General features: G+C 41.9%; 1 protein-coding gene and 1 pseudogene across 6 annotated transcripts in view; both read right to left on the minus strand.

Moving 5' to 3' along the window:
- Window positions 1-12475, minus strand: part of Fbxl13 (F-box and leucine-rich repeat protein 13) — a 161852-nt gene that overhangs the window by 126377 nt on the left and 23000 nt on the right. For all 6 annotated transcript variants that reach the window (NM_177076.4, NM_001199632.1, XM_006535728.3 and 3 more), the window contains 4 exons: window positions 11226-11293; window positions 10387-10541; window positions 6965-7074; window positions 4427-4573 (listed from right to left, as the gene is read on the minus strand). In NM_177076.4, the coding sequence (NP_796050.2) occupies window positions 4427-4573; window positions 6965-7074; window positions 10387-10541; window positions 11226-11293 (480 nt within the window). The remainder of the gene's footprint in view (window positions 1-4426; window positions 4574-6964; window positions 7075-10386; window positions 10542-11225; window positions 11294-12475) is intronic.
- Window positions 1546-4336, minus strand: Gm8539 (predicted gene 8539; annotated as a pseudogene).

Here is a 12475-nt window from a genome sequence, read left to right on the forward strand (position 1 = left end):
GACATTTTTTTCTTTGTATTTTTCTTAACAATTTAACTTTTATTTTTATGCATATGTGGTGGTTTGAATAGGAATGACCCCTCGAGGCACATTATTTGAATGCTTGGTCATTAGAGAGTAGCATTGTTAATAGGCGTGTCCTTGTTGGAGTAGGTGTAACCTGGTTGGAGGAAGAGTGTCACTTGAGGTGGGCTTTGGGATTTCAAATGCTCAAGCTGGGCTCCGTGTCTCTTTTGTCCTGCTGCCTGTTGACCCAGATGCAGAACTCTCAGCTACCTTGCTAGCACATGTCTCCCTGCATGTGAGCATGCTTCCCGCCATAACAATAATGGAATAAAACCTCTAAAATCTATAAACAAGTTCAAATTAAGAGTCACCACGGTCATAGTGTCTCTTTACAGCAACAGAACACTGACTAAGACAGTGTGTGTGGTGTGTGTGTGTGTGTATGTCAACATGCAGGTGCCCGAGGAGGACTGTAATTCCAGCCTGATGTGTGCACTTACATACTGACACACACATACGCATGACACCTGACACCCTCTCTGGCCTCCATGTGTACCCATCACTCGTGGAATATACTCACACAGAAATACACACGCATAGATAATTTTAAAAAGGGGGGCAATGCATTGCAAAGAAAACAATCAACAGTAAAGCACCAATCTCCAGAATGAGAGAAATATTTGCCTCACCTAACAGAAGGCTGGAATGTAATTTATAAAAGGATACTCCCTACACAACAAGTAATCTGATTTTAAATGGACAAACGATCTGAATAAGTACATCTCAAGAGAAGGAATACAGATGGATAAAACTATATGAAAAGTTCTCAGTTGCCAGCAGTCATCGGGAAAATACAAATAAGAACCACAATGAGATGCTGCTGTCTTACCCTTCTGTCAACAATATGCACACATACACCATTTCCTGCTGGGAACGTGGAGAAAAGGGAACTCTTGAACACTGCTGGAAGGTGTGAGTCAGTCCAGTCACAGTGAGGGCAGTATGGCAGTTCCTCATAAAAACATTTACCAGGGCTGCAGAGATCACTCAGTGATTAGGAACACAGAGAATCAAGGTTTGATTTTCACAACCAACACGGTGATGTATGTGTCAACAGTATACTATCACTCAGAAAACCATAAGAATGACCTGACACAGAGAAACTATTAGGGCCAGAGTGATAGACTTCATTACCTAACACTTTAAATTCTCTGACATCGAAATACTCTAGAGGCAAAAGAAATAATGTTAAATGTGATGGGAGGAAATATTCAAATATATTCTAGATAAAAGGTTAATATTGCATATATATACATATATATCACAAGTATAAATTATAATGGAAAGACAGGACATGAGCAGATAATTTTTTTTTAAGATTTATTTATTTATTATATGTAAGTACACTGTAGCTGTCTTCAGACACTCCAGAAGAGGGCGTCAGATCATGTTACAGATGGTTGTGAGCCACCATGTGGTTGCTGGGATTTGAACTTCGAACCTTCGGAAGAGCACCCACTGAGCCATTTCACCAGCCCCTGGCACAGTTATCTTAATGTTATGTAAAAACTGTTTGCCAACACCTCTGATTGGCTAATACAGAGCTGGGCAGGAGAAGAGAATAGGGCAGGGTTTTGGATCATAGTTGGGGGTACTAAAAGAGGAGAAGGAGACCAAGGAGAGAGGGAGTCAAGAGAGGGTGTGGGAAAAGGAGGGACAGAGGGAGGAAGCAGGGGAGGGAGAGACAAGAGAAAGGTGTAGAGAGACCTGGAAGAACCAGGAGGATTCACCATGAGGTTTCCATGAGAGAGCAGCCAGGAAGACACCCATGGACCAGAGTAAGCCAGGACAAGATCTCCACTTGTCTCAGAGCTGGAGGTAGCGGTATGCAGACACTCAGCTTCTTATATAGGTGCTGGGATACAAACCCTCACCCTGGTTGCTCAGCAAGAGCTGCTAATCACTAAGCCATCTCTTCAGCCCTAAATAGGTTAAAAACAGGTTTTTTTTGGGGGGGGGGTGTTGTTGTTGTTGTTCTCTAACTGGATGCATAGACTGGCATTAATAAAACCGCAGCATGTTGGGGCAGACCTTTAATCCCAGTACTCGGAAGGAGGGGGCAGGCACTTTGAGTTCAAGGCCAACCTGGTCTACACAGTGGAACCTTGTCTCAAAAAAGTAAAGAAATGAAATTTCAGGAGGGTGTGGTGGCACACGTTTTTAATCCCAGCACCCAGGAGGCAGAGGCAGGTAGATCTTTGAGCTCAAGGCCAGCCTGGTCTACAAATTGAGTCCAGGAGAGTCGGGGCTCTGTTATACAGAGAAACTTTATCTTAAAAAACCAAAAGATAAACAAAATAAAATTACATGTCAGAAAGGTCTATATGTAAGATATAATGTCAAATATTCATCCTAAGAAAATATTAAGTATTGCTGCTTAAAAAGAAGAGAGAAAATCAGGAGTCTTCTAAGAAGTCTTCTAGAGGGCTCTACTCAAAACCAACTGGAACAGAGGATGGCTCTGCCCCTTAGCAATGTAAAACCATGACCTCAGCCTACATGGTGAGCATGTTCTCTGCTCCACACTTGTCTCTACACCGGTCTTTTCTAAGACAGGGACATGTTCAGTTGCCCAGGCTAGCTCTTAACTCATTCTATAGCCAAAGCTGGCCTTGAATTCAGGATCTTGAATGTTGAGATCACAGGCATAGAATATGTCTATCATACCCAGCTCAAATGACATTGATTTAAGTTGGATTCGGCCCTGGAGGCTGCTTACACCAGCAGACAGTCCCTTCCTAGATACGCTGGAGCACCTGCATTCCAGGGAAGAACAAAGTAAGGCACCTAGAAGGAAGACCAATGCGTGGATACCTCATTCCTCCTTAGAACAGGGAACAAAACACCCATGGAAGGAGTTACAGAGACAAAGTTTGGAGCTGAGATGAAAGGATGGACCATCCAGAGGCTGCCCAACCCAGGGATCCATCCCATAATCAGCCACCAAACACAGACACTATTGCATATGCCAGCAAGGTTTTGCTGAAAGGACCCTGATATAGCTGTCTCCTGTGAGGCTATGCCAGTGCCTGGCAAGCACAGAAGTGGATGCTCACAGTCAGCTATTGGATGGATCACAGGGCCCCCAATGGAGGAGCTAGAGAAATTACCCAAGGAGCTAAAGGGATCTGCAACCCTATAGGTGGAACAACAATATGAACTAACCAGTACCCACAGAGCTCGTGTCTCTAGCTGCATATGTATAAGAAGATGGCCTAGTCGGCCATCATTGGAAAGAGAGGCCCCTTGGTATTGCAAACTTTATATGCCCCAGTACAGGGGAACTCCAGGGCCAAGAAGTAGGAGTGGGTAGGTAGGGGAGCAGGGCAGTGGGGAGGGTAGAGGGAACTTTCGGGATAGCATTTGAAATGTAAATGAAGAAAATACCAAATAAAAAATTGAAAAAAAAAAGAAAGAAAAATGGCATAACTCAAAAAACAAACAAACAAACAAACAAACAATGTAAGGCACCTGCTGCTCCTGCTCAAATGACCAAGTACAAGACTGCTCCTCAAAAACTGAGGAATTCATTATCTAGAGACCACTGCTACTCACTGGTTTTCCATTTCTGAAAGTCACACTTTAAATGTACAGTTCCGTATTTCCATTTAGCACAGATACTATAGAAAATGAGTCATCACATCCTCTCAAAAGGAAAAAAACAAATCAGTTCTTCACGAGTCTTTTCCCTCTTTGGTATTTTAAATGTCGATGATCACAAACACTTCTGGCTTCTCTTCATTATAGACTTGCATTGCTGAGTACGTTATTGCCTTGACTTCTGTTCCCTGAGGGTGCTTGGACAGTGAGAACTCTTCTCCCCACCCAATGAATCGTAACTTGAAATTTTTCTGATCAATATTAAGTACTTTCACTTCCCGGGGTATGAAGTACTCATCAGCGCTGAACTTGTAAAGCCACTCGTCCAAAAAGTGAAACAGCAGAAACTGCAGGTCATCCCCTTGGGTTTCTACTTCCACGGTGCGGAGGGGCTCCACAGTCCCAGTATCTGTCATGTAACCAAACATGGCCATGGCACACTGTTCAAATGCTTCCTCCAGAGTGTCTCCCCATGCGTGTAACTGGACATCAGCCGTATGATCCAAATATCCATACTTTCGATTGACTGGAGGATACTTGTCCTTGGTCGCCTTCTGTTCCTCCGTCAAATTGTAATCTCTAACATCATCCTCCTCTTGAGCCATGATTGCGGAGTTGGTACTCTTACTTCCGCCCTTCATCAGCCAGACTTCGGCCCAGCCGATAATTTTTAAAATAAGGAATTATAAGCAAACATACTTACCCTAACTCCAAACTATACTCAAATTGTAAGAAAACTATTCAACAAACTCCTACAAACCTGGAGTATTGCTTGCTCCGGTAGCACTGAAATGTCAAATGCTATGCGCCTGTTCTCAACAGCGATGTCAGAGAGGCTCCCCTCAAGGCTAATCGGCTTCCCTAACTTGAACTTCCATTTTTTCAACTGAAGTTCATGTTTTGAAATCTGCAATGAAAATAATTTATAATAAATATAAATAATTTATGGAATTGTCCTAAGGGTCAAAGGTAATGGTACTTAGCACAATACTTGATATTAGTACCTGCTATACACTGTTGACTGCCATTATTATCTAAATGATAATTTTCCATATGAACACATAAAACTCCCTGGACCATCTTAACTTTTATAGACCACTTCTACTAATTGTCATAAGTATTGGCACAGGCCGCCCCTGAAAGACCTGGTGTCATCTCCTCTTCTAGAGAGGAGAGCCGTGGGCCACAAAGAAGAGATCCCAGCAGTGGAATCACTAGTATTTGGAGTCACTGAATGAATGTGCTAGTGGGGAGACAACTGAGAGAGGAGAAGTCAAAGAACACACGCCAGAGTCCTGACTGACTAACCATTATGGCAAGTCCCATTTTAACTGACACAGTTCCTGAAGACTATGTAACAAGAAAACGCTTCTATGGGTTAGTGAGTATTTTACACACACTTCTCACAAACCCACATACACAATTTTAGTAGAGGTATTTATAGGATGGGCGCATACTGGGAAGCCAGCACACATAGCTAACATTTGCCTCTGTTCCCAGCACATACCTGTTACTCTCACTCACCGACTGCAGAATGACTGTCCGCCAATAAATTGTATAGCTAGGGGGGAATTAATTCCTAAACATTCAGTTAACTATAATATATAAACGATAATAATATATTGCTAATACATACTATGTAGCAACCAGAGCATGTCAAACATCAGGATTAAAAGAACCCTGTTTTTTTCTCAGAGACAATCAGAATAAGTAAAGAAAGAATGCTGGTTGTGTGCAATCAACCATTCCACTGTTAGAACATCAATCATCAAGCAAAGGGCAATGATCACAACACTAGCTTAGTACACAAAGTGATTACAAGTATGGCAGTAACAGTGGCAGTGGTACCCAAAACAGGCATATCTAGCTGGCAATGTTGAAATGGTTGTCCACAACACCCATCCTCTTCCTATTTCTACTCCTCATCTCTCTCACACCTCTGTCTTTGGTATTGCAAACTGTTTTAACTCCTCGGGGACATACTTTTGTGGGCACACTGGATCCTTTAGACTGTAATAATACTTTGACCCTGAGCACTGCCACCCTGCCCTTCTGTCCAAACATTTACAATTCTTCAATCCTCTGTGTCACTCAGACTTTCCACTGCCTACCTGATAGGTAGTCTGGGACTTGCACCCTGATGTTCCTTTTTCACGGGGTTCAGGGTGGCATGGTATGATGAACAAGAGGTTGAGATCCTATCTCTCTTCTGTTCCAGGGTCTAACTGATAGCACCACCACAGCTGTGGTAGGGCTGATTACATCTTTGGCTCCAACGGGTGGCTCAAACCATCCTTACCTTCTAGAGCCAAATAGACTCACTGGCCACCATATTACTACAAAATCAGTAAGGATTAGATTTACTAACAGCTGAGAGAGAGGTGATCTTTGGCTTTTCCTCTGGGAGGAACGTTTCTTCTATGTCAACCAGTCGGGTATAGTAAAAGACATGAGCAGACAACGCCAGACAGAACTCCAAAATCATAAGAATCAGCTCTGTTCTCCTGGCCAGTGGCTCTTTGACAATCCAATATAGAATTCGGTGTCACCTTTCTTAATGCAGCCCCTCCTCCTTTTCTTACTCCTACTTGTGCCCCACTTTATAAACTTCCTTTTTGTATAGATTTCTTCAGCAACAGACAGGTCCAAATGCTTTTTAACCAGACTTTTTAATCAGTTGCTTTTACAGGATTACCCACCCCTAGTTATTGGGGTGGTTGACTCCTGATAATACCCAGCCTACAACATCAACTTTGCCCAAAGGCCTTCTACACTCACACTCAGCAGGAAATAGGGCAATGATAACATTGCCCCTTTCGCAACCCCAACTGTTTATCAATAATAAACACAAATGGGGATGAATGTAATCCCCTGGAGACACATGAGGCAGGCCCCTCCTCTGAGGACCTCCAAGGCCAGGTTCCACCCACAGAACACACTAACTGCACTAATGATCGGACCCAGGCCCTCCCTACAGAGTAAAAAGACCTGAAATCCCACCAATCCTCGCCCTGGAAAGCAACACCCACTCAACCCAAGAAATCCTATATAAACCCTGACTTCTGCTACTTCTCACCTGAGCAGAGGCAACCACCACCTAGGTTCTTCCCTGCCAGTAAATCTCCTGTGTGAGGGTTTGGGGTGCGGTGTGTGACTCTGTGGTATTCCTTGGCTCCCAAATGCCAAGATACCTTTCCCCCAAGAACTGTGACACTTACAGTGTCTTTATCAATATACATGAACAAATATTGAAATGATTTTTTTCCTTCTTTAAAACAAATAGCATCTAATATCATACCAAGTCGTCTTCTCTTGTTTTACTCTTGTGTCTGGCTCTCTCCTTCCATTTTGCTAGTATAATTCTTTGTCTTTGCATATAGAACAAATGTCGCAACCGAAGCAGTGTAGCTGCAGGAAATGTGCATCACATGTGGTTAAAGCTATTTCCAAAAACACTATGAACTGATGTATCTGACAGTTTGTGTTTCATTTTAATCACACTAAAATTAATTACTTTTGATAGCATTAGATAGTTCTCCAAGGATTTTTAAATATGTAAATATGCAATATTTTTAAATATGTAAATATCCTCTTTGCCCTTTGAAATTTAGATATAATAAATATATATAAACATATAAACAAACATGCATATATTTTTTTAAACTAAACAAATTAACCTTTTACAAAACTCAGAGTTCTAAGCATTTCATAGAAACACAATCACCAGGTAGTAATCAGAGCCAATGACTTTGAATTATAAGTTCTAGATCAAATAGATTTCCTGATGCATGTGAATCAGAGGTCCGGAACCCAAACACAGGGAGCCAGGAAACACAAACAGGCTGGAGAGCAGGCAAGCTCCTCATCTGCACCTGGCTGCACTGGTTACACCTCGTGCATCTGACTGCACCTGGTTACACCTGGCTGCACTGGTTACACCTGGTGCATCTGATTGCACCTGTTACACCTGGCTGCACTGGTTACACCTCGTGCATCTGACTGCACCTGGTTACACCTGGCAGCACTGGCTGCATCTGTTACACCTAGCTGTACTGGTTACCCCTGGCAGCACTGGCTGCATCTGACTGCACCTGACTGTACCTGGCTGCAGGCACTCTTTTTTTCTCTCTGAAGTTGAGGTTCAGAGTTTGTGTTAGCTTTTTATTTTACTTCACTTTTCAACTAAAAATGGGTATCTGAATGGTGCATGAATACTTCTGACATTTAAAGTTTGACAATGCTGTTTTTCATTTGAATGTTATGCAAACAGAACAAAACACAGCAGCTAACAGTGTTCAGCATCACAGGTGAAAATTTAAAGCCTTGTTTGTTTGTTTGTTTGTTGCTATACCTGCCAATGGGTTGGAACCTCACTGAACATCATAATTTTGTTCTAGAATCTAAGCTCTTTGAGAAGCCAGAACTCTACTAGTTGAGTTAGGCTGCTGTTACCAGCTGAGATGTGTATGTGCGTTCACAATCCCACATCTGCTACACTCTCATTTCTTCCACTCATTTTCATTTAAATGCTTTTTCTTGAGTTGTTACCTATAAAAATTATGTTTCTATACATGTAAATGTATACAATCTTAGCTTGTATCACTTAAGTTGTAATGAGTATGAAGTTAGAACATTCTGGAAGGAATGAGCGTGGTTTCTTTTTTAATTCCTCATTTTTATATCACTTACTATTACTAGATTATATATCTTCTAAACCAAATTAGAATATTTCTTAGACATTTAAGACATCACATGATACAAGTATATTATAAAATATTCAAATGCTATAAATCTATGCTATTATTTGTTCATTTTAAGGGTACTACTTTGAGAATCATATTTTAGACTTAATACTTGGAAATTCTGACAATAATCAAACAAAACTTTAAGTTTTTAATGATTGAGAGTTAAATGAAACAAATGTGCTATGACGTGAGGGTAGAGAAGGGGGAACAGTGTCAAAGAAGCATCACCATGTAAATGTAACTCGGGTCGTGTCTTAGGATTATGTAACTAAGAGATCACATGACCTTGGGGTTTTACTTTTAATGTATAAGAAATGTATGGATGCTTTGCCTGATGTATGACTGTGGAGCTTGTGTATGCCTGGTACCCGTGGCAGTCAGAGGAGAGGATCAGATAGATCCCCTGGCCCTGAAGTTAGACGGTTGTGAACTTCCATATGGGTGCTGAGAATTGAGCCCAGGTCATAAATCTAATATATAATTTACAAATGTGTGACTGGTTGTTGTGAATTAGGGAAACATAAGATGACACAGGGTAGACAAGGGTTCCCCCAAGGGTGTAAACTACAGAAAGGAAACAGGTGGGGTTAAGGACAAAGAGAGCAGAGAAAGGGGACAAAGGAAAAGGGAGCAAGGCCCCATGTGGTCTCACCTCAGTGGGGGTGGGAGTTTCAGGAGGCACTGGCAAAGCAGAGAAGAGATGGAGCCAAAGAGAAGGGAAAGGCCTGGGGAAAGAAGAGCGTGGAACAAGGAAGCAGGAAGCCACACGATGGGCCATGGGCGGGTGAGCGGTGCTGAGACAAGAACCCAGAAGGGCAGAGAAGACAGGAGGTTGGTCCAGCACATCCAGACTCTCTAAAGAGCTTGCAGTTCACTCAGGATTTTGAAGAGTGTCCTTTCAGACTACAACTACCTTGTGGCAGGCTAGCCATAACCCTTTGTTGGGTTTATGATAAAACTTTCAGAGTTCACTTTGAGGCAGAGACAGACTGCACAGCTCAAAAGGAAATGATTTCAGCTGGCTCAGGTGACTCACACCTGTCATCTCAGAATGCCAGGGCTGAAGCAGGAGGATTGTCCTTGGCCATCCTAGGCTACACACTAAGACCTTGTACCAAGGGCAAGAGTAAGATCAACCAGACTTTTCTGATTTGGCACAGCCATAGGTACAATTTAGAATCCAAAAAGCTGTGACTAAAAGGCAGGCGTCCTCTGGCCCTGCTAAGACCCCATGTGTGTTGTCCATGCATCACAGAGAAAATCGTTTTCTTGAAGCTTCTTCACCTGGAACATCACATCAAAGGAAATGTGTCTAAGGAATGCAGGCTTTCTGTGTCAATGTTGGTTTCTAATGAGTATACACTATTGGCTCTGTATTGTGTGTAAGAGCTGGAAGTAGTTGGGCCTGGTGGTACAGGTTTGTGATCTCAGCTACTGAGAGGCTCACATGAACAACTTAGAAAGACTTTGTCTCAAACTTAAGAACAAGAGGGAGTGTGTGGATAAAGCTCTGTGGAGGAGTGCTCCCTTAGTTTGTACAGAGCTCTAGGTTCAGTACCAGGCCAAAAAGGCAGCAGTAGATACTTATTTATATATGCATGCATGCATGTGTGTGTGTGCAAGTTCACATATGATTTGATTTTAACTGTGAGCACTTTCGATTGCAATAAAATATTTTAAAATGAATCTAACAAAATCATTAGGTTGTGTTATTGTGTTTTGTTTTGTTTTGCTTTGCTTTGCTCTGTTATGACAAGGTCTTACTCTACAGCCCAGGCTGGCCTTGAACTCACTGCTCTGTCACAGTGTTCTGAGTTCTGGTGGGCATGCGCTGTCACATGTACTTTGAATTGGTCCATTTAATAACAGTTCTCTAAACACTAAACCTATTCTTGAGGCATATTTTTAACCATTCGGTCATTGACCCACTTCATAATTAAACCCCAACACTATTTGCTATGGCCGAAACATTTACTTATAAGTCTTTCTCTACTCATAACCGTGTAGGCGAACCAGCGATTAAAAATGTATTTTTGGCATCTAAAATTGTCATGTGCTATTGCCTTGTCCATTTTTTCAGCCATGATCTCCTCTTGATTTGCACGAGGTATTGCAACTTTTTTCCAACCACTGCAGGCAAAAGATACAAGAAAGATACTACTTTCAAAATATTACTTTGAAACTAAGGTAATATAATAGTAAATAAATTAAGAGGAATAAGAAGTGAGATTACTTTTATCCCCTCAAAATCACAGCAAGAAAAAAAACCTGTAAATTGGGGATATGTCTTGAAGAATTTCTGATAGTTGCCAGGGAGGGTAAAATGCTACATGGTAGTCATATTTCCTTTTTAATAAAATAACCACATCTTGGGATAATATTATTATCATAACTTAAATATATGCAGAGAATCATCTTTAATGATGATTTCAAAAATTTAAAAAGGCCGGGCAGTGTTGCCTTTAACCGAGTATTCTGGAGCCAGAGGCAGGTGGATCTCTATGAGTCAGAGGCTAGCCTGGTCTACATAGTGAGTTTTAGGCTAGCTAGGGCTACATAGTGAAACTCTGTTTTGAAAAAAATAAAAAATTTAAAAAGGAATTTCGGTTCCCAAGCATATCCAACTCCAAGGATTTTTGACACGTTCATTTTTAGAGAAGAGGTGTTGTTACTAAGTATAAACTCATCAAATATAAACAAATCAATAAATGTACTGGAAGCATGGGTGGCCTGGAGTGGGCTTTCCTATGCATGGAGAACAGCAGGGCTAAAGAAGCAAAGAAAAAGAAATACTATGTAAAATCACATTCTTACCTGAAATGTGTCTTTACTAAATGTCCAGTGTAAAATGTGCATGCTTTTATCATCAACTCTGGAGTCACCTAAAGTAAAGAAGCAATTAAACTATTAGAAATAAATAGGGCAAAGCTGAGTGTCAATAGCACACACCTAAAACCCCAGCACTGCGGAGGTGGAGAATCTCTGTGAGTTCAAGGCCAGCCTGTCTATGTGGTGAGTTCCAGGCCAGCCAGGACTACACTGGGAGACCCTGCCAAGAAAGAAAAGAGAACCAGGCGTGGTGGCTCACGCCTTGAATCCCAGCACTTGGGAGGCAGAGGCAGGTGAATTTCTGAGTTCGAGGAAAAAAGACTGGCAAGGAGCTGGGGCCAGAGCTGCCTCTGGGAATAGGAGGGGAGGAATGAACACCATTTACATATTTAGAAATTACACTATATACATCTATCACCTATTTTTATTGAAATCATGTCTTTTTCATTTATTTTCATAAATTCTTTGAAAGCTCCATACATGTGTACAATGCCTTTTGACCACATTCACCCTTTGCTTCTCCCAGACTCACCCCCATACCTCCCTCCCAACTTCATGTGTACCCCCTTTTATACGCCATTGAATTGATTTCAGTTTACGCTGCTCATACATGCATGGATGTGGAACCCACCACTGGCACATGGCCAGCGAACCAGGGGCTATACCTCTAAAAAAAACTAACTCCTCCTCACTGATGTAAAGATGACTGGCTGGATCCTGCTCAGGTCTGATACAGGCAACCACAGCTGCTATGACTTCATGAGCACATCAGATCTGTCTCGTCCAGGAGACAGTTTCATTCTGGTCTTTATCCACCTCTGGCTCCTACAGTATCCCACACCCTGCTCCCTGTTTTTCTGCAATGTGCCCTAAGTAGAGTCACACCTTTGAAAGATCTTGTTACATTCCACTTACTTTAAAACATTTCAAGGTAAACAATTACGGTATTGTTATTATCAGCTATATTTATGAGCATTTAATTGCAGAATTGAAGATACGATTCTGTTGGTAGACTATTGGCCCAACATATACAAAGTCCTAGGTTCTAACCCCTGTGATCTGTGCCTGAAACCCCCAATTCCCATAGTATCGCATGCCTGTAATCCCTACGCAGGAGGATCAGAGGTTCAAGATCACTCCCAGCTATAACACAGGTTTAAAAACAGTCTGAGGGCTGGAGAGATGGCTCAGCGGTTAAGAGCACTGACTGCTCTTCTGAAGGTCCCAAGTTCAAA

Source organism: Mus musculus, chromosome 5, assembly GCF_000001635.26.
Source record: "Mus musculus strain C57BL/6J chromosome 5, GRCm38.p6 C57BL/6J".
NCBI classification, from domain to species: domain Eukaryota; kingdom Metazoa; phylum Chordata; class Mammalia; order Rodentia; family Muridae; genus Mus; species Mus musculus.